This window comes from Nymphaea colorata, chromosome 11 (assembly GCF_008831285.2).
Source record: "Nymphaea colorata isolate Beijing-Zhang1983 chromosome 11, ASM883128v2, whole genome shotgun sequence".
Lineage (NCBI taxonomy): Eukaryota > Viridiplantae > Streptophyta > Magnoliopsida > Nymphaeales > Nymphaeaceae > Nymphaea > Nymphaea colorata.
Window position 1 is genome coordinate 6,934,791 of NC_045148.1, and position 22,865 is coordinate 6,957,655.

At 37.9% G+C, this 22,865-nt stretch overlaps 2 protein-coding genes across 2 annotated transcripts; both read left to right on the forward strand.

Moving 5' to 3' along the window:
- Positions 1-4,799: 4,799 nt before the first annotated feature.
- On the forward strand, positions 4,800-5,468 carry LOC116264778 (uncharacterized). Its single transcript, XM_031645160.2, has one exon. The coding sequence runs from the start codon at positions 4,922-4,924 to the stop codon at positions 5,303-5,305; it is 384 nt and encodes a 127-aa protein (XP_031501020.1). The 5' UTR covers positions 4,800-4,921; the 3' UTR covers positions 5,306-5,468.
- An 8,764-nt stretch (positions 5,469-14,232) lies between these two features.
- Positions 14,233-22,673, forward strand: LOC116264131 (aconitate hydratase, cytoplasmic). The gene is made up of 20 exons (XM_031644153.2): positions 14,233-14,693; positions 14,882-14,986; positions 15,373-15,533; positions 15,638-15,730; positions 16,091-16,276; positions 16,402-16,563; positions 17,387-17,531; positions 17,621-17,763; positions 17,859-17,915; positions 18,002-18,081; positions 18,169-18,244; positions 18,456-18,641; positions 18,756-18,823; positions 18,912-19,030; positions 19,148-19,269; positions 20,035-20,133; positions 20,201-20,680; positions 20,928-21,026; positions 21,112-21,354; positions 22,324-22,673. Exons 1-20 carry the CDS (start codon positions 14,390-14,392, stop codon positions 22,396-22,398), a joined length of 3,003 nt encoding a protein of 1,000 aa, XP_031500013.1. The 5' UTR covers positions 14,233-14,389; the 3' UTR covers positions 22,399-22,673.
- Positions 22,674-22,865: the final 192 nt, after the last annotated feature.

Below are 22,865 nucleotides of genomic sequence, written 5' to 3' on the forward strand. Positions count from 1 at the left end.
TGCTTATCTGGAATGTATCGTGCTTCATTATAATAGTAACTTGATTGGTTTTTCTAGCTTTTTTGTAAGAGTGATACTTCCATTCATAACTCAAGCATGATATTTTTTACCTTCTTCATGTTTTTTCTGAAGCTAATCAAATGGAAGTAATTATAATTCCCAAATAAGAGAACTTAAGAATTAAAAAAAAATCATGGTTTTAATGCTTGAAACCAATAAAACCTCGGTGCGCCATTTTTGGTCTCTCACCCATGTCGACGCGATGCGGGTGCACACCCAAATGGGTCAAACAAGATTCGGGTGCACACCCAAATGGGTCAAACAAGATTCAGGTGCGCCTCTGGTGCGCACCCAAATGGGTCAAAGGCGAGAAAGTCTACTTTGGTCCAATTTTTTGGGTTTTTTTTTATTTTTAAGTTTTTAACAAAGTCGACCTTTCCCTCTTCTTCTACCTTTCACTCTTTGTCCTTCTTCTTCGACCTTTTCCTCTTCTTCGTCCTTTCCCTCTTCTTCGACCTTTCCCTCTTCGTCCCTTCTTCGTCTTCTTCCCTCTTCCTTGACCTTCATTCCTCTTTGTCCCTTCTTCTTCCCTCTTCCTCGACCTTCATCCCTCTTCGTCCCTTCTTCTTCTTTCCTCTTCCTCGACCTTCATCCCTCTTCGTCCCTTCTTCTTCTTCATCCCTCTTCTATACGTCGCATTGGGTGGAGACGACGAAGTCGTCGATTGCAGTCTGCAGGGCAGGGTGACCTCCATTCGAGGTAAGTAGCAATCTCTTTTGCCCACTCTCCCTCTCCCGGTTTTCTATTTTGAGAATGGTGTTGCATTTGCATATTTGGAATTTTGGGTTTTCTCGTTTGGTCTGGTTCTCATTTTTTTTTCATTTTTGGGTTTTCTCGCGTCTTGTTCAATCCAACTATCTCTATCCCACCACCGGCCGAAGTTGAACAACGACTTGCCATCGACTCCTTTGCTATTTATTCCCACAACCGGCAACCCAGCCTCAGGTTAGTCATTCTATTAGACTATTAGAAAGCATTTTCTGATTTTTGTAGATCGATCCTTGCGATTTTAGTATATTATGTATTTTAGTATACACCTAGTTTTATTTTACAAGGAAAGTCAGCCCTGTTTTTGTAGACAAGAAATAAATCTCTCGTAAAAACAAGAAACAAACATGAACAAATTAAAATGTAAAAACCAGCTACCAATCTGTAGAGGCATAACAAAGGAATGGAACAAAGGGGGGAATAAAAGGGTTGCGTGGGGAATACAAAAATGGAATTTCCTATATATATGTATATTTTCTTTCCAGCATAAGTTCATGTATCTTGGTTTTGGATTCTTGGTTGTTTTATTGGTCGGCACACTTGAGAAATTTGGTCGTTTTGGAATAATTTGATATGTAGATGATCAATAATTTCAGAGTTTTACAGCTTAGGAGTTTGTGTTCATCTTCAGATGTAACGTTTGGTGGCTCTGTAACTCAAGTTTGGTCGTTTTGGAATAATTTGAGATGTAGATAATCAATAGTTTTAGAGTTTTCAGCTTAGGAGTTGGTGTTCATCTTTAGATGTAACGTTGGTGGCTCTGTAATGCTCTAATTGCATTGGTAGTTGGTTCCACCTGATCATGTTTACCTACTTGTGTGACTTCTTTGTCTTTGTTATCTGCTGGATTCATTCAATAAGTTGTTGGGCTGATTTCGGAATCTCTTTATCATGATCACGATCATGTTATTTTGGTAAGACTATATTTTTTTGGGTTCTTTGTTGAATTTATAAACAATCTAAATAATGTGGGAATTCAGTAACTTCAAGCATTGCCCTAATTTAAATTTTTAGATTCAATGGATTCATATGTATATAGTCTATGTTGTTATCTATTCTTAAAATCTTAAATTTGTTATATTTGAAATTTTTTATTTTGAACTTTGAAGGTAAAACCATAAAAGATGGCAAACAGAACAAAAGGAAAAGAAGTTGTTTCAGATTCTCCTACAATAGGTTCTTCATGTAGTATGAATGTGGATGAAGGTGATGTTTTAAAGTCTTCTACACTACTTGATGAAGCATTTGGATCTAATGAACAACCACTATGGAAAGAAATGAAAGTGGTCACTGAAGATATAGGCAGTGGCGGTGGAAATGTGCATTTTGTATGCAAATATTGTGAAGGTACATTTGTAGGATTTTACACAAGAATTAAGACACATTTATTGAAGTTGTCAGGTCATGAAATTTGATGATGTAAGAAAAATTCTCCAGAAAAAACTCGAGAGTTCAAGTGGTTGCAAGATTGTGCTGATGCAATCCACAACAAGAAGAAAACAAGCATTATTGTGACAAATCCTAAGAGTTCTGATAGAAAAATAAAGACTATAGAGACATGTTTTGATTCTTGCAGAAGAGCAGAAATAGATAAAATGATTACAAAGTTTTTCTATTTTAGCTGCATTTATTTCAATGTAGCTAGAAATCCATATTGGAAGAAGGCTTGTACTATACTTGCAAATAGCAAATTATTAGGATATATACCTGCTGGTTCAGAAAGGTTGCGCACATCGCTTCTTCGTAACAAAAAAAACGAGGTTGAGCAAAGTTTAGAAAGAAAAAAGTTTAAGTGGAACACGACTGGGGTATCCGTTGTTTATGATGGGTGGACAGATATTCAAAGACATCCACTAATTAATTTCATTGTCATTGCACGTGATGAATCAATATTTTTTAAGACAGTTGATGCATCTGGAGAATATAACGATGTCAGATATTTGAAGCAATTATTTGCAGAAGCCATCAATGAGGTTGGTCTTGATAAAGTGGTGCAACTCATTACAGACAATGTTGTTGTATGCAAAAGTGCTGGACTTAGTTTGAGGTATGATTTTCCACATATTTTTTGGACTCCATGTGTTGCACATACTTTGAATTTGCACTGAAGGACATATGCAATCCTCCAAGTCAAGATGTAGATCCTAAGGGACATGAGCTATTCTCATAGATTCAAGAGATTGAAAAATGTGCAAGAAATATTAGAAATTTCATCGTTAATCATCAACATGCATGGTCTCTTTTTAGTAGTTATTCTGATTTGAGATTGTTAAAGGTTGAAGAGACACGATTTGTTTCAATAATTGTCATGTTGAAAAGAATTCCAAGAGTGCGAGCTGCACTTATTCAAATGGTGTTTAGTAGAGAGTGGAGCTTTTATCGGGTTGAAGATGAGGCTAAAACTCAAAGTATTAAAAACCTTATTATTGAAGATAAATGATGGGATAAACTTGCATATTTTTTAGATTTTACAAAGCCAATTTGATGCATGTCGAGCTGTTGATAAAATGAGCCTATGCATCATAAAGTTTATGCAATGTGGGACAATATGATTGAAACAAATTCAGCATATAGTTTTTAAGAAAGAAAAAAAAAGATATTGTACTTGATAATTCAGAGTTCTTTGATCGCATAAGTACAATATTAGTTGAAAGATAGGATAAAAGCAATACTCCCTTGCATTGCATGTCTCATTCTTTAAATCTCAAATATTACACTAAAAAATGGATTGAATGAGCTCCTGAACATATTACTCCAAATCTAGATAATGAATTAAACGCTCAAAGAATGTCATGTATGGACAAACTTTTTACATATTTTTATACTAGAAGAGAAGCTATTTTTGAATATAACAAGTTTTCTTTAAGAGACTTTAGTTTAAAAGGCGCAACAGATGCGAAAGAAGATTATGACTTCAGTCCTTTTGAATGGTGGGCGTCCTATGGATCAGAAATGCCCGTGCTTCATAAACTTGCTTTGAGGTTACTATTACAACCTATTACATCATTGTGTTGTGAAAGAAATTGGTTCATATTGTGGTCATATACACAACATTAAAAGGAATAAGCTCACTAGCCAATGTGCAGAGGACTTGGTTTATATGCATTCTAATTTGCGTCTTCTTTCAAGGAAAGAAAAAGAAATACATGTATCTCTTTATTAGGTTGTTTTGTTTTGCTCAATTTCTTATGTTGTATTAGATTTTTTATATTTTTGTGGTACATATTTTTTATTATTTAACTTTCATCTTTAATAAAATGCAGTTGTGGATTATCTCAATATTGATATGTAAATCCAAATGAATTTGATTTCGATGGCGAACACAATTTATATACTGCTAACATGAATTTTTCTGATCCTGTTATTCCTTATGAGGCGTTTGATGATGATGATATCGTTGGAAATAATCAAGAAAATCAAAATATTGGTGGAAGTAGAAGTGGAACGCAACTCTAATTGATGATGTAATATGTATTGTTGTATGGACTATGAAGTACGACAGCCTGTGAACTCAAAACTAGAGTATATCTCTTGTTGAACGTTAAATTGATGATTGATAATGATATATGGTTCATAGACAATTTTTTGTCATATATATTATATAATAAATTACTCTCACCACACGGCCGCACCAAAATTTTTTGATATGTGTCGTGTCGGCACCCACACCCCGAGGTGATATACCTTGAAACTTGTTTTATAAAAATGAAAAAAATCAACAATTTAAAAATTTCTGGCTTATGAAGGCTTATTTGCGCATAAAATCATAAAAAATGTAGTCAATAAGATATTCAGCAAGCGTACCTCATACTCAAGTGTGTTATAATAAACGCATTTTTATATAGTTTTTGTGTGCGAGTCTCTCTCTTCCTCTTTCTCTCTCCACACGCGGAAAAGCTGCAGGATAAAAAAAAAGGGGGGAAATGTTTTCCCTCCCTCCGTTTCCCGCCTCTGCCCGTGGCTTTAAAACCCCAGAAAATCTACTCTCTCTCCCTCTCCCTCCCCCTCTCCCTCTTTCTCTCTCTCTTACCACCATCGCCATCTCCTCCATCCTTCTCTCCAACACCACCCAAAAGCCTTAACCCTAAACGCCATGAACGGCAGAATGAGATCTTCTTCAAGAGCCACCAAGCGGGAGGAGAGGCTCCACCGCTTCCTCAAGCCCGGCGCCCTCGCCCAGATGAGGGACTCCAGGATTAGCGCCCGCGTTCGTCATCTCCGACCACCTAAGAAATCAGATCTGACCCCCAACGCTCCATCCTCCAGGGTTCCCACTCTTGCCCATCAGATCTCCCTCGACGATTTCTTCTGTTGCCCCTCCTCCCGGTTTTCCGGCCCCGGCTGCCTCCAGAGGAAGAAGCTCGTCGCCGTGAAGTCGGGTTTCGTGTGCCCTCCGAGCCCGTCTTCGCCGGTTGCCGTGATTGCTGACGACTCCATCTTGGAATCGTTCAACGGCGACATGGTTTCTGCCCATTGACAAGTTTTGTGCTTTTTTTCTTTTTTTTTTTTTTTCATTTGACGAACAGGATGCGTGTGGAGATGTCGATTCCGGATGTAAGGAATATGTGCAGTACCTGATGTTAAATAAATTATGAAATCTTCAGTAATTTAAAAAAAGAACAACATTTGGCAATGGAAAATGCCTCCTTTTCTCTTTTTGATCTCTGGTTTTTTTCGAGTTATTTTCTTTCACGTTAAATGGGCATCTCCTCATGTCTTATCCTGACATTATTATCTGCAATTCAGACTGTATTTCATAGCATTGCGCGTTTAAAAGCCAGAACAACGTACATATTCAGATTCTGTTGTGGAAATGATTTGGTTGTTGATGTTTTCCCTTACCTTTTGTTGGTTAACGTTGATAAATGCTGCAATCAATGGGACCAACGAGATATCCGGATGACTAAAATTGAACGATTATAAAGGATCTTGGGGTTGAATCTATATCATCCACATTGCTTACCCCTCCCAGAGAAATCAAGGTGTTCTTTCGTCCCACTTGTTTCTCCATGAGGACATAGATGCTGATTCTCTCTAGTGAGAACTTCTGATGGATATGGGGCTTATATTTAGTGATGGCGAAAATGTGCATATGCCTCAAAATTTCTTCTTTGTTTAATAGATGAGTATTGGGACAATCTATATCAATTTTGGGCAGAGGATAATAACGAAATTTTCTGTTTCGTGGATGTGTTGGTTGGTTCTCTATATCTCAGGATTATTTGCAATTTGTCCTAACTTTTTGGTGCGGATGCAACACTTTGAAATGTCTGAAGTTCTGCATGACGTAATGAGGCTCTGTTTAGAAGTTGGGAAATAAAAATATTACCTCCATGTGTTGGCAAGGTATGACCTTCAAATTTATGAAGTTCCAAATCCAAAAATAACCCCAGCTTTAGTACACAACTTGTTGGCAACGTTTTCACTCCCAACCTGAGAGGGCGTTGATAAATAAAATTGCAATGCACTTTTGACTGCTTATAATGCCTTGTCCCAGACAGTGTCTAAGCGTTCTCTGGGTGTCTAATTTAACCAATAGGCATACTAGGAGTAGATGAATGTTTCTTCATTTCTTTTGTAGAGTTATGTGGATGGTCTCGTGCTTTACTTGTCCATTCCCTGGTTTCTGATGAATTAAAGGTCCAATTCCAGCCAAAGTTTGCATAAGACAGGGCATTTTGTGTTTTGACGTTTAATTTTTCTTATAATTTCAGTTGCTCGTTTCTCTGTCTTTTGTTCTTCTTTTGAAGTCTTGTTGGTTTGACGGTTGCTTAATTTTCTTGCTGGGTTGTGTGTGTATATAAAACGTGCACATATATATACATTACATATGTTGCCTTTTCCAATCTTTCCTAAGTATGGCAACTCCTTATCTAGCAAACTTTTAGTTTCACTGGTTGATTAACTTGTTACTAGAAAATGACTTTTCTTGTATTACAATTTCACTGGTTGATTAGCTTGTTACTAGAAAATGATGGTCAGCAAATTGGATGCTGTGAGAAGCAGACTATTCAGAATTTTGAATGCCTTGACATTATTAAAATTGTTACCCTCTGTTTGTTTCATGATTTCATCTGAGCTTTTAAGTGCCTCAGTTCCTTTCAGTTGCTGGCATTATGGTTCTGAATGTTTTGTTTAAAGTCTTTCTGGTTGCTGCTGCTTGACTGTGGTTAGATAGGAGTTCCTTGCAGTTTAATTCGGGTTATTTTCCTATTTGTACATATATGTTCTTTCTAGTTACTTGAGCTAGTTCTTGTAAGGCTAGGAGTGGTATATCTCGATAATTGAAACTGATTTCGCTTGAGACAGTTAAACCTTGTCCTTGGTTTACCCTTCAACCATTGTGCTTATGATCCTATTTCTTTTCCCTTTATTGTGCCATCATCCTTTATTTTTGTTTGCAGTAGGTTGTGCACTTGTACAAGCTTGAGTTTGTCTTTATCTTGTGTTCTGAGTATTGATGGTGAGGGTCCTTGACAAAATAGAGAGGGAGGTCTACAATGTTGAGTTGGCAGCATTGTCTGGTCAGAGGCATCTGACTTTTGGCTCTGAAAAGCTTCACATTTTCAAAGATTCAATCATCATAACTGAAGGTATACGGGAGACAAGGTAATGAGTGTTGCTCTGCGAAAGACAAACAGAAATTGAGGACTCTGTAGGGCAAACTTGCTCAGAAATTTGTCATTATTAAATGATCTGTATTTGCAGTGTATAGGTTTTTGATTTGATTAAGTTCTTGTTGACCTTCAGGGGTTGTCTTATGCAGGGTTACTGAAGTTGCCCTCCTGCCTTTTAAGAAACAAGCTGCTATTCTCTGTAACTCGCTTCTGAGGATGAAGTTTAAACTCATCTTTGTAGTCCTTTTGCCTTGTTTTGCACTTGTGTGATCCCTCCCAACATGAATGGCTCCCTCTTCTTGTACACCGTAGGATTATAGTATCTGATTACTTGAATTTATTGAATGGACGTGCTCTGCAGCTAATTACCTAAACTAGCTTCAGCTAATGTCAGTTTTTTACTTTGGACCCAAATATTTGAGGCTTAAAAATTGGATTTCTGGTTCATATATGTTGACCGTAGAAGGTTCAGTTAGAATACGATCACTGTTTGCTTCTCTTTTATTATCAATTAGGCATTGTTTGATTGCTGGTAATTGGTGTTGAAGACGATCATGTGGGTGGAAACTGGGACAGAATGTTGCACTGATGGTTGTTTGGGTGAATGTGACGGGGAAAATTAGTTTTATGAGAATGGTGAGGTGAGGCACTTCATTTTTTCACATTAATTTTTTTAATGATGGCACTTAAAAGTATAATACTATGACTAATCTAAAGATGGTAGCTGGCAATTCCAGCAACTGATGGTTCCCCTCTTCCAACGGCATGGATGCACAACTGCCTTGAACTTGCAGTTCCAAGTACATCCTTCGCTTCTCATGGTTCTTTCTCTCTTTAGGAATTCAAGCTTGCTGGAGAAAGGGCAGGGACAGCTAGTTTGTGCTTTAAATGCTCTAAAACAAACCTTTCTAGTCTCATGACACGACTCACACTTTACATTTATCATTGAAGTTTCCTTTGACCTCCTCCTTGTTTGTTGCAGATTGGTAAAGGTGGCAACTTAGATAGAGAGGGAGACAGAGATAGAGCAGATGATTCAAAATGGAGGGAAAAAAAAGGTCCTCCGTGGAGGGAAAAGTACATGCCCGTCTTCTGCTACGTTGAATTTGAACGCGCTAGAGAGAGAGCCATTCAACCTTGCAATCAACGCGGAGGGTGTGAAGAGCGCAGATTTTTCTGGTTGACGAATTGCAGTAAAGATTGAAAGATTTGAACAGAAAATAATGCACTTGCAGTATTAAATGGGTAGGGAAGTTTTTCTTGTCCCATGGAGCTCACTTTCCTAGGTGAGGTGGGGCCCTTTAACTCTTCTCGTGACTCCGCGCGCAATCGCACTCGTCATCGACGGATGGCGCTCTTCACACCCTCCGTATCGGGAAACGTACCGGAAAAACCGAATCCGATAGGCGCCAAAAGTTTTGAAACTCTTGTCAAATCAGCATTTTCATTATGACCCGCCCCCATCAGCCGATATGACTCGAAAAGTTTTTCCGGTACGTTTTCCGATACGATTTGACCCTCCGTATCAGTTAGCAGCCCGATGCACAGCACAAAAGTTTGCGCCTATCGGATTCAAAACTTTTTGATTTTTTTTTTAAATGAAAATGGAAACCACATGAAGATGTTAAAATTCATAAAAAAAATATTGACACGTCCATGAAGTTTAACAAATATGGATGACACAAGCCAAGTCGAGCTCAAACTAGTTTATAACTTAAATGGTAAGTCAAGCTTGACTCGTGCAATTAAAGAGTGAGCTCGAGTTGAGCTTTCAAACTTGTTTGAAAAGAGTGAGCTCGAGTTGAGCTTTCAAACTTGTTTGAATTGGCTCGACTCATTGTACATCGCTAACTGCAATTAGAGCTTTGATTCTCACTCGCACACTTAAAAAAGAGACAGTGAGTTGGATCTTGCAACTGTTGGTTTAACATACGGCCAGATCCAAACTTAACACCTCTAGGATGTCATGATCTCTATCAAAATTCAATGAAAGTCATATACAAAATGTTGAAAACCAATTATCTAGTTTCAGGTTGTATGAAACACCGATAATTTCATTTTAGGATCCAAGTTTTCACCATAATTTTAGTGGATAACCTCATAGTTTTTTTTTTCTGGTTACAACAAAATAGCAGCCTACATAATTGCACATCTACTCAAGGATAAACCTTACTTAAATTTAATGAAATGATAATGGAGAAACTAAAGATTTTCTAAAATGAGAGGGTTCTTCTAACCCAAGGCCCTTAATTGGCAGCTATCACAAAAAATGGTGGATATATTAAGGTGAAGCCACTGAAAATGTTCGGCAAAATACACGTCGATTTGAGAAGAAATATATATATATATATATATATATATATATAATTGCAAGGCCCTATCTTGGCTACCCATCATGAAATACTCGGCAGAACTTTTTTTTTTTTTTAATAAAAGAAGTCAGGCATTCTCAACAAAATTCTATGAAGAGGGCATATATGATTTAAAAGAAATATGCAATGCATAAAATTTTTAAAAGCTTTTGATTCTTGAATATCTTTAAAATGTCCTCTTTTTATCAAGCAAACATGCAACTGCTTCTATACGACATGCTCAAAACCAAAATTATAACGAAAGCGCTGAAAACATCTTGTGAGATTATTTTTGGTGTTTGAAAACATTGTTGTAAAACAATGGTACTACAGAACCGCACTTGGATCACTGTATCCAATCCATTGCACATAAAATACATGCTTAAAAGATGGCTACTCTCAATGGTTACTCCCTTTTGAGAACAGTTATGAAATATATATTTAAAATTTTATTTTAAGAAATTACTTGATAATTTAATAATAAATTTAATATATTTTTTCATAACTGTTATACCCCATGAGATGAAGAGGTGCCTCTCAAGAGGCGAGACTATTTAGATTAAGAAGTTAAGATAAATGGGTGTTTTCCCGAGATAAACATTCATTCTAGTTATAACCTTTGAGATAGAAGGGGTGCTTCCTCAAGAATAAGGGTGGGCATCGGGCCGGGCCGGGCTGGTGAGCTTGGCCCGATAGCCCGGGTCTCGGCCTGGGCTCGGCCAGCTCGGCCTATTTAAAATTAAAAGAATTTTTATTATAAAATAAATTTTTAAATATAAAATAATTTTTTAATAATAAATATATATTATTAAAACAAAAAATTTTAAAAATTAATTTTTTAATGTAAACGGCTTAACGGGCCGGGCTCGGCCCGGGCCAGGTTTTTCTCGGCCCAGGCCTGAGCCCAATCAGGCCGGCCCGACCCAAGCCTACTCAAGAGTCACGTCTCGTTTGATAAAATATAAAAAAGGATGCCACTGCACATTAAACAAGTAATTAATGGAAGCAAGAAATGCAAATGGCAAATAGTTGTCAATGATCAGATCTGGTCGGAGTTTTTAATCTTTACCGAACCGACCAGTTAAGCCGGAAAAATGGAGAGGCAAAAGCCCGATTTAGTGCCCGACCATCGCACACCGCCATGTCCACGACCAGTTGTTGCCAGCGGCGCTGCCATCAAACATAAATCCTGAAAAACACATTCAGCAGCGTTTCAAAGTTTGTCCCACCTCATTAAATTTGTCACAGATAAAAGATGACATAAAATTCAATGGCCATTTAAAACTTTAAAAAAGCTGCATTACTTTGAAAAGAGCCATTAAAAACGAAAAAATGATTTTTTTTAACGTGTTTTTTTTTCACTTTTTTCATTTTTTCAATGCCAAATAGTTTTTTTATTTTCTATTTTTATTTGTTGCAAATCTATTTATCTCTTGAAGTTTTTGTTATTGGTTTCCCACTTATTTTATTTTTCTTTCATTTTTAGTTTTTTTTTTTAATTTTACTATATTTTTTCTGTATTTTCTCATTTTTTTCAAGCTCACCATATTATACCCATAAAAAACCTTGTCAACCATTCACGTAACAGTACTTGAATGTAAAATTTATGAGCCAGCTTAGATTCGAATTATGGAAAGAAAAAATACCCACCAAATCAAAGGATGACGAAGATAGATATGACAATCAGCATTTTTTAGTTTTAGACAACATTAGACGAGCCAGTGTGACATGTCAATCACTCTTGGGTGAGTAGAAGTATTTCATCCTACAGCCCAACCCTCATCCTTTCACTCGATGTCCCCAAGGTCAGGGGCGGAGCCAGGATTTTCCTTAGGGGCGGGCCGACAGTTCAATTTCTGGATCTGGGTAGGGCCAAATTGAATTCAACTCTAAAAAATACATTGCGCACTTAAAAAATTATATTTTTTTTAATGTAAAATATTTTTTTCCATTTGCCAGGGTGGGGCCATGGCCTAGGCGGCCCCCCCTGCCCAAGGTACCAAGTTCGCTTTTAGTCATTTGGTGTTTCAACAGTTATTTCTTTTTTATGCTTAAACTTGCATATGAGTGCCTTCCTCTTTCTTTGGAGTATATGTGATGTTAAAAGATATTAATAATTAGATAAAAAAAGTTTAATTTGCATATTAGAGGAAGTAGTGAGATGTGATATAACAGGCTATCTGTTACTATGCTCAATTAGGAGGAAGGAACTAATTAGGTTAATAGAAAATAATGAATGTACATTGCATAAAAGTTAGGAAAACAGCGGCAAATCAACCATTTCCTGTTAAATGTCTATAAATTAAAGCTACTTACGCAAGCAAGTGTGGGTGGAAAAACCTATTTCCATTCTTTTTCCCAAACAAGATCCAAATCTTGATAAATAAAAGTTAAAATTGAAAAATTGGTAAACCCACACAAATTATATCCTTAAATTGCAGAACTAAAGTCTTAAAATTTTTCTTATCAGTGTTTGACAAGTAAAAATAAATTTTTTTAAAAGGAGATTCTGAATTTTTAATTTTATTACCAAACAGACCTTATTACCAAGTTTAGCTCTAATTTCAAATAAAGGAGAAACGAGAAAGTGTCGCAGTCACGAGTACGAGTTAGGTGATGTCAAGCGTTTAAAAAATAATTTCGATAACGATGACGACTTTTCCAAGGGAGTGAAAGCGCAATAAAGGGGACCAACGTCCAACTCCATGAAATAAATTCATGGACTTTGTTTATTAGCAACCGCGCTGGGAAAATGCTTTCATATCACCCGTCAAAGTCCTTTCCAGCATGTCGTTTTGTCAAGAAAAGAAGGACGTCACAGTCTGTCAAGCATGGACGCAAGATGGGATGTAAGAAAGGAAACTTGAATTCCACCTCTATCTTTTGTGGTCTGAAAAGAAAGTCTAAGACTCTTTATTTACTACTGCCAACTCCTCTTTCTTCAGTCATGTTTTTTTGGTTTTAAATTATTTTCGTAGGCGAAACCCTCGACTTGACGCTCACCTTAGAAACCAAATCCCAAGTTCACCTTAGAAAACAAATCCCACCTGGGTAAGTCGATCCCAGAAAAGATCCGAAATATGACTTTACAATTCGAATCAGATCCGATTCCGATTTTTATATTTATATTCGAATCTGAATTTGAATTTTAAACCGAATTTTGCCAATTTCCAAAATTTAATAGCATTTCATATAAAATATTTGTCTAAAAATAAATTCGATCCGAATCCATATTTGAATCCGAATCTGATCGAATATTTATGTCAGAGTCCGATCATACGCTATTTATTAAATTCGAATTCGATCTAATTTCTTAATCAAATATTATTATTTTTTTCATATCTGATCTGAAGTTCTCTCATGTTCTTCTTTTCTTTTAAGTCTAGTGGTGTTTCACAAGATTTCTGTTCTCTAATATATACATCAATCTGTAGTATATACATCAATTAGAGTGTGTACTGTCACCATTTAAGTTTAAAATAGTGGTGCGAACCAAATTGAAGGCCCGACTCTCACCAGCTTGTCAGTTCAACCAGCTACTCGAAAGAAAGACCTTCAATATATTTTTTTGAACTTCTCATTATGTTTTCAATTTTTATGTTTTTGTGGGTTAAGACTGGAAAAAAACAAAAGATGCAAAACTTCATAAAAAAAAAAAACTGTCCATTTTAAAATTCTGAAACATGAGACTCCTTTCCGAACCGAGAGCCACATGTCGGCCTTAAAATGGAAATTTATAAATTTATGGACAAGCGGACGATACCATAGAATAACCATTCATGTCTCTGAATTTGACGTCACAACGATTCTTGTCTTTCAATATCTTTGGACACGCAATCCACTTTTTGGAAACCTATGAACCGGGATTCCTCATACTAACGTTACGTGAGATTGTCATTTCCGCTTTTTCGACATGATCGCCTTCCAATAAGGGAGATTTACAAGTAAAATAGATGTCTACTTTTACTCGCCAAGTGGTCAGTTGGCTTTATAAAAGTAAAAGCGAGAACATTGGAAGTGATATCATTAAAATTTTTTAATCCCGCCTCAAATATGAAGTTTCAAGATCTCAAATCATTTTTTTTTACATAGTGCAAAATCTAGTGTTTGGTGATTTCCAATCAACCTTCAATATCTAATTCAGGTTATCAAACACAAAAAAAGTAAGAAAACAAGGATTGAAATGTTTTCTTTGTGTTTAGAATTTATAGAGTCTTTTGTTTTGATACTGGTACGTACTTTGTTTGCTTATGTTAAATCACCGGACTGTCATAGAAGAAGTCAGTTCCATGAGTATATCCGTTCCGTTTCAAAATATCTCTCTTTCTTTCTTTCTTTCTTCTTAGCACTCGTGGCGGCCACATCTCCTTACCTGGCGGCTTTGGGCCTTTGTGCCTCGGCGTACCAAATCAGCGTCTGCCGCCTACCCCACCGTCCTCTCCCAACTACCTAATATCACGCTCTTCCCAGTTCTCGATCTTCCATTTTCCCGGCCGTCCCAATTTTTTATTCGACTTATCTGACCAAAGTCACGATCTCGTGATCGCGCTGTACGTTATCTCGCCTCTGCTTCTCCTGACGTGAGAGCGGTTGATGATGTATATAAGCGGCTCCACTGGACTCGCTCGGGCTTCTTCTAGGGTTCCATCCATTTGCGATCTCACCCGAGCGCGCTCCTGGGCTTCCTCGTCCTCGTCGTCATCTCTTTTACGGTTTCCGAGGACCTTCTCAGCTGGAAACGGGTGGGTCAGGGCGTCGTTTTCGCCGATCCGGAGGGACTGTGCGCGGGGACTTTACCGGTTCAATTCCGATTGGAGGTCGCCCCTGAGCCTCCGAGCGCAGATCAGGAGCTCCGCGGCAGTGATAGAGCGGTTTGAGAGGAAGATCACCACGATGGGTAGGATTTGAGTGTGTTGCTCGTGCGATCTTTCCTTTTGCTTTCTTTTTTCGCCTTGCATGGTTTTCTTCGGTCTGGATTATTTGAGTAAAATGGGAGGATTGGAGGTGGTGAAAGTCGAGAAGTTGATCTTTTTGCTTTTTATCTTCTTTTGATTCTTTTGTTTTCCGGACGTGGAAAAACTGCAGCTGGAGAGCACGCTTTCAATGGAATTTTGACAAGCCTGCCGAAGCCCGGAGGCGGCGAGTTCGGAAAATTCTACAGCCTGCCGGCTCTCAATGATCCAAGGATCGGTGAGTGTCTTCCTTTTATTGTATCTCTTCCGGCTCTTGTCTAAACTGACTACTGACCATGTTTGAGGTTTGGCCAATCTTTGGATCGAACTAGTTGAATTTATCAGTGCTTAATCAAGGTCAATTCAATAGTTCTGCTGATGTGTTATACTGAACAAGTGTTTTTTTTTCCCTTTTTCTAACTGATTCTTACAGTGTTTAGTTTCGGAATCACAATTTTATCTCGGTCGTATCATCGCATTATCCATATAAATGAGCTTGATGATACAACGTGACTCTCTGTTACGCCTGCGGTGGGCTGATCTCGATGGCTAGAAAGAGAATGGTGTCTATTTTTTTTTTCCCTTTTTCAAAATGATTTTTAAGCTAACACTCTATGCTTGCAGATAAACTCCCGTACACAATCCGGATTCTCCTTGAGTCAGCTATCCGTAACTGCGACGAATTTCAGGTGAAAAAAGTCGACGTCGAGAAGATCATCGACTGGGAGAATACTTCTCCAAAACAGGTTGAGATCCCATTTAAGCCTGCTCGTGTCCTGTTGCAGGTATGGACGACATATGCATTTAGACTTGAGTTGGAATTTCTTTTGCCTTTCCATTGCTTTTCCTGAAGCAGTATGGATGCCATTTCCTCCTTCTCTCTCCATAGGACTTTACTGGTGTGCCTGCTGTCGTCGACCTTGCCTGTATGCGGGATGCTATGAACAAGCTTGGAAGTGACTCGGACAAGATTAATCCTCTGGTATGTCATTGTCACCGATGACATCTGTGCTAGTGGTTTGCTTCTTTACTGTCAGTCTGTCATTTTTGTCATGAAAGAGCAATCCAAGGATATTGATGAATCTTTTAGCTTTTGATTGCAAATAAACTTGTAATTTGAAGTCATATTAAAAGGAAGAAACTAATGTTCATTCCTGCTCGGACTAATGCCAGTATTCTGAATCCAACGGCAAGAAATCTGCTATTAGGTTATGTTATTCTGGTCATTTCAATTAAATTGATTTCTATGCTCACCAACCTTCATCATCTAGATGCGCTGATATGTTCCTGTGATCTGTAATCATCTCGATGGACTATTTCAATGTTTGTTTGGCTGATGCAGGTGCCAGTAGACCTGGTCATTGATCACTCTGTCCAGGTGGATGTGGCGAGATCAGAAAATGCTGTGCAGGCAAACATGGAGTTTGAATTCCAACGCAATAAAGAAAGGTTTGGTTTCCTTAAATGGGGATCCAGTGCTTTTCATAACATGCTTGTTGTGCCTCCTGGTTCTGGTATTGTTCACCAGGTAAACTAGCCTCTTCATTTTGCTGCTAACATTTCTTACTTTACTCTTTCCCATCTCCTACTAAAATCATTGAAGGTATGAGCTATTAATTATGTTAACGTGTGTTTGTGGTTGTGAACTTTTAGGTCAATTTGGAATATCTGGGTAGAGTTGTATTCAATACCAATGGCATACTCTATCCTGATAGTGTTGTAGGCACTGATTCCCACACAACCATGATTGATGGGTTAGGTGTTGCTGGCTGGGGAGTTGGTGGAATTGAAGCAGAAGCTGCTATGCTTGGTCAGGTACGAACTGTGGATTGTCCCTGACCCTTTTTGTTTTCACTAGGTATTGCACATTTCTGTCTGCACCACTTTTTTCGACCTTCTATAGCCAGTTGTTTCCTGTCTTGGTTCTATCCTCAAGTCCTTTTGTTTTTCATCTTTATGGTGAGAATGTTTTGATCTTGTTAGAATATATTTGAAAAAAATAACTGAACTGGCTGAGACAATCTTATGACCATGTTCGTCAAGTAACATATTTACTTCTTTGTGATAGAGCCACTTGAGCAAAGGATGGCTGATAGAGCCACTTGAGCAAAGGATGGCTTTAAAAAAAAAAAATTTCAGCGCACTAATCGACTATTTATGTGTCTCAAGAACATGAAAATGGATCTCATTGAAAAATTGGATTACTGTAAGAAAGCAATTGCTGTGTAATACACACACTATAAAAAATTTTACACCAAGAATGGACTGTTTGTATAGATATTGGTCCTTACTCCTTAGCTTTTTCATTTTCTTTTTAGTATGCCCCACGGATAACATTTGGCTTTTGTTCATAGTTTTTTTTTTTTCAATACTTAAATTGCAAAATTTTTGGAAATTATTGCAAGGTGATTTTGTATGCTATGCAAGTTTTGGATAGCTTAAGTAGAGGCTTTCTTGAGAAAAATGAAATTCGTTGGTGTTGTTGAATCATGAATACATCAGCCAAACTTAATTGCATGGTGATACACATTTGAACAGCAAACTTGTGTTATTCATAAAGGGTCATTGGTGTTCTCTTAGCATCAATCAACTGAGACAAGTAATTCTTATTTTTCTTCCATTTTTTCCTGTTTTTCAGCCAATGAGTATGGTCTTGCCTGGTGTTGTTGGCTTTAAGTTGGTTGGGAAGTTGCGTAATGGTGTTACAGCAACTGATTTGGTTTTAACTGTTACACAAATACTGCGGAAGCACGGAGTTGTTGGAAAGTTTGTCGAGTTCTACGGTAATTTCAATTCAATGCAGTAGCTTAAAATGATAATTGACTGGTTAAGATCCAAACTTTATTTATGTATCTATTTTGTGCTTGTGCAGGTGAGGGCATGGGTGAACTATCATTGGCTGATCGTGCCACTATAGCTAATATGTCACCTGAATATGGAGCAACCATGGGCTTCTTCCCTGTAGATCATGTTACCTTGCAGTACCTGAAAATGACTGGACGAAGTGACGAAACTGTTAGTTTCACATTTTGCTTGTTCCATAAAACTTCATCATCAAGCTTTGAAATCTTTTTAACATTCTAGGTCTCATGTTGAATAAACTCTGACAGGTAGCGATGATAGAGGCCTATTTAAGAGAGAATAAAATGTTTGTTGATTATAATGAGGTAAGTTTAGTGTTGAAATTCTTAGTTTGATCAAAGAATTGTAAAAATGTGGTGCACAGTCAGCTGAATTATGTCTTGGAATGCAGCCCCAACAAGAAAGAGTATACTCATCTTATCTGGAGTTAAACCTTTCAGATGTTGAGCCTTGTGTGTCAGGACCAAAAAGGTGATTTCATATTCTTAAGCTGTACCTTTTTCATTATTTTTTCTTTTCCATAACCTTTTTCTCACCCTAATGTTGATTGTCTACTAGACCTCATGACCGTGTGCCTCTGAAAGAAATGAAAGCAGATTGGCTTTCTTGTTTGGATAACAAGGTTGGGTTTAAGGTAAGCTGCTAAGGGGTACTCCTGATAGAGGTGACTTTTCAGCTTAGATGAAATTTACAGCTGAGCTTGTTTTCATAGTTTAGCTTTACTCAGGCAATGTAATTCTTCTTTAGCAATTGAAATTGATGTTGCTTTTATATATGTTTAATGAAAACGAGATAATATGGCTTTTAATGCTTTACTGTCTGAATTCCCAAATTTTATCAAACAGGGATTTGCTATTCCAAAGGAAGCACAAGATAAAGTCGCAAAATTTCAATTCCATGGACAACCTGCAGAACTTAAACACGGCAGCGTTGTTATAGCAGCTATCACTAGTTGCACAAACACATCCAACCCAAGTGTTATGTTGGGGGCTGCGCTTGTTGCAAAGAAGGCTTGTGAACTTGGACTTGATGTGAGTCAAAATTTACCTCATTTCTGAAACGCAGACCTGTGAATCAATTCTAGTTTCTCATTCTGGACTTTGCAGTTGTTGGATTTCCTCATAACACTACTGTCTTTTGGCTAGGTCAAGCCATGGATTAAGACTAGTCTTGCTCCAGGTTCTGGAGTTGTGACTAAATATTTGCTCAAGAGGTATCTTCTGAATAATTACGTATGTACAATTGAAAGTTTTTTTAATATCCTTCTCTAATGACAGACTTTCATTTGAATGAATTTACAGTGGCTTGCAGAAGTACCTTAACCAGCTTGGCTTCCATATTGTTGGATATGGCTGCACAACTTGCATTGGTAATTCAGGCGACCTAGATGAAGCAGTTTCTGCTGCTATTGCAGATAATGGTAATAATATCTATATAGTTGAGATAAAGTTCGTTCTGGTACTTCAGTTTAGCAAGTTGTATCGTATTGGGTCTTTTTTTTGCAGATGTTACTGTCTTATTGGGGTTTCTTTTGCAGATATTGTTGCTGCTGCTGTACTTTCTGGAAATAGAAATTTTGAGGGACGAGTCCATCCTTTGACTCGTGCAAATTATCTAGCTTCCCCTCCTCTTGTTGTTGCATATGCTCTAGCTGGCACGGTACACAAACTAGTTGATTCCTTTTCCTGTTTCCAGTTGTTTATTTCTATGTATGTGTAACTAACTTTGATCTTCCAAAGTTTACTTGAGTAACTCATAGATCAAAATCAAACTACAAATATGGAAAAATATGCCCCAAATGTTCATCTGCAAACTCCATATCCTTGTTAGGGTATTTCATACCTTCTTGTCCTGGCTATGATTGGATGCACTCAGAGGCATCAATAGTATTTGCTGCTTCTTTGTGGTCTTGACGAATCTACTAGCCTTAGTTGCTCATTATGTCCTAATTCTCTTTTTGGTCATTAGATCTGGATGTATAGACTGGCTTTGCCATATCCTGGTTCCTTCCATTCTTTGCACCCCATAATCCTCCAAGCAAAACCCATTGTCTTCTGTTCACAAACCTGCAAGCAAATTCTTCCCCATTTCGTAGTCTAGCTCTTTCATTTATTGTGTTCGTGGCTAGCATCTTACCAAGTGCTCCTCCTCTTTTGCTTTATCAAGTTACCTGGAAAAGAGAAAAAGAGGAAGGGGTTTGAATTTGAAAAATGATCACGTTCAACTGTTCGGGCACTTCTAGTTTTGGATGAAGTAAATGAGTGTATTCTAAAAAAAAAAAGTGTACTTGTACTCCTTTTATTGTTGTCATGTCACAAGCCTAACTTTTTGTCAAGGAATCCTTCGTTTCTCCCTGATGGTCTATCAATGTTTCAAACCTTTCCTTGTTCTTGCTTTACTTTGTAATGGCAAGTTTCTTTGCAGGTTGATATTGATTTTGAAACTGAACCCATTGGTACAAGTAAGGATGGGAAGAGTATCTTCTTCAAGGATATCTGGCCTTCTACTGAAGAAGTTGCAGAGGTAGGTACTGCACGGTTATGGGCCTACAGTTATCTTAGACATATCATTTGACTCTGGCTTTCTTCAGGTTGTGCAATCATCTGTGTTGCCAGAAATGTTCAAAAGCACATACGAAGCAATCACAAAGGGTAATCCTATGTGGAATGGGCTGTCAGTCCCTACAAGTAAACTCTACTCATGGGATCCAAGTTCAACATATATTCATGAGCCACCCTATTTCAAGGACATGACCATGGCACCACCTGGCCCTCATAGTGTGAAGGATGCGTACTGCTTGCTCAATTTTGGTGACAGCATTACGACTGATCATATTTCACCAGCTGGTAGCATTCACAAAGACAGCCCGGCTGCAAAGTATCTGCTTGAGCGTGGTGTTGATAGAAGAGATTTCAACTCTTATGGTAGCCGTCGGGGTAATGATGAAGTGATGGCAAGAGGAACCTTTGCCAATATCCGTCTTGTGAACAAGCTTTTGAAGGGAGAAGTTGGACCCAAGACAATCCATATTCCTACAGGAGAAAAACTTTATGTCTTTGATGTTGCTACTGTGAGTCTTGCACTTTGTTCTCTCTCTCTCTCTTATATTTACGAGCTAAACCAGTTCCATTTGGACTATATATGTATATATATATATAATATAGGTCTTAATTGTCAATTTCTCGTGTGTAGAACAATTGTAAGCTTTTTGTGCCAAAGCTATGGTGCATATATGTATGGGTTAATGGCCACTTTCCCTTGTATATTGAACAATTATAAGCTGCTTGTGCTGAAGTTATGATCTACCCTTTTGTCAGAGATACAAGGCTGATGGGCATGACACCATTATCTTAGCTGGAGCTGAATATGGCAGTGGGAGCTCTCGTGATTGGGCTGCTAAGGGGCCTATGTTGCTGGTTCGTTTTATCCTTTCCCCATTTCTTTGAGAGCATTTCAATTGTAAAATAGTCTACTTATTGTTCATCTTGTGCTGTAAATCAGGGTGTAAAAGCAGTCATTGCCAAGAGCTTTGAACGGATTCATCGCAGTAATTTGGTGGGAATGGGAATAATTCCTCTTTGCTTTAAGTCTGGTGAAGATGCAGAAACACTTGGTTTGACAGGTCATGAGCGTTACACCATCAATCTTCCAGCCAATATCAATGAGTTAAGGCCTGGTCAGGACATTACTGTGGTAACTGACAATGGGAAATCCTTCACCTGTGTCGTCCGCTTTGACACAGAGGTAATCTCTTGTATCTGCTTTTACTTGTTACAGAATCCGTTTGTGTAAAGCTGACTTTACCCGGCCCTTGTCTGGGAGCTAGTGGTTGGGACCTAAGTTTCATGGACACGCCAGATTGGTCCCCATGCCCATGTCGACACGGCAACAGGGAGACATCATGGTATGTTTTGGATCGGTTCTAGGTGAGACCCGATCCAAAACAGATTAAACTCTTTCTTTTTAACAAATGCATGAATAAGCGATGGGATACAGTGATATATATATATATATATATATATATATATATATATATATATATATATATATATATATATATATATATATATAGAGAGAGAGAGAGAGAGAGAGAGAGAGAGAGAGTAAATGATGACTCTGGGTATCTAGAGTCATCCAGCCATCTAACTAGGGTCGTTCATCTGAAACAGATGGATGGTTGAGACTTGAGAGAAAATAGGAAGAAAAATATGTGAACTAATACTAGATAACGAAAATGTTTGTCATCTTTTTCTCTTTGTTTTTTTCTTTCCTGTCCATCATGTTGGATTAGACGACTCTGGAGATGGAGATGATGGCTGGGTGACGTTGAAAGCGAGAGTCACCATACAATATATACATATACATAAAAAATCTTTACTCCTACTTGCATTCCTGTACCCTTAGGTTGGAAGTTGGAAGAGACTAATACTTTTACTCTAGTAACCGTTTGCTGAAAGCTGCCATGAGTAGTTTGTTATACGAGGAATGGTTCACCTTTTCTTATTAAAATGGAGTTGGTTCCTACAGTAAGTCTTTCCCAATTCATGGAGTTGTTATCTTGAGGATTCCGACTCCACAGATCAATCCAGTGCCTTGTGCCAGTGGATGAAAGTGGAATGATTGGGTGCAGATTGATTTACAATAGGTTCTCCTTTTGAACATCCAGTTGGCTTCAATTCAAAATTTTCATGCTGATAAATTATTGCATTGCAGGTGGAATTGGCTTATTTCAATCATGGAGGTATTCTTCCATTCGTCATCCGCAGTCTGATCAACTCAAAGCAATGAAAGAGACCACGTTTTTCTTCCCTTTGGCCTCTAGATGTTGAGAGACGGAGAAAGCTATTTCGTCCGTTTGGTCTTGAATTTCCAACCTGGTGGCGCTGCCCTCTGAAAATCCTTGAATAAAGATTATCATCGTTTCTTGACGAGAGAGAGCTGAAGCTTGCGTATGGATGAATTTTGTACATGCCCGTCGGCGTCTGTATCTTTGAGAAACCTGGAAACTTTGTGGTCGCTGAGGCTAAGGCGAATAAAGTGGAGACTGGAATTTTTTCAGAATATGTGGAGATGAATGCTTCCTGTTTGATTTGCTTTTCCTAAAACACAAACGCTTGAATTTATGGAGGTAAGGAAAAGCGTTTCTGTGCATACAATTAGATACCACCGCGCGCTTTGCCCATGGTACGCTAGGGCATGCGTTTGCCGTTGCCAAAGCAGCGGAGGGACTTTTCTGTTAGTTTGGTGAGGAAAAC

Bases quoted from the DNA above. Each gene is read 5' to 3' on its own strand.
- LOC116264778 (XM_031645160.2), top strand. From the start codon at position 4,922: ATGAACGGCAGAATGAGATCTTCTTCAAGAGCCACCAAGCGGGAGGAG.
- LOC116264131 (XM_031644153.2), top strand. From the start codon at position 14,390: ATGATGTATATAAGCGGCTCCACTGGACTCGCTCGGGCTTCTTCTAGG. The intron at 20,681-20,927 runs GTGAGTCTTGCA...CCCTTTTGTCAG, and splicing joins ATGTCTTTGATGTTGCTACT to AGATACAAGGCTGATGGGCA. The intron at 21,027-21,111 runs GTTCGTTTTATC...GCTGTAAATCAG, and splicing joins CTAAGGGGCCTATGTTGCTG to GGTGTAAAAGCAGTCATTGC.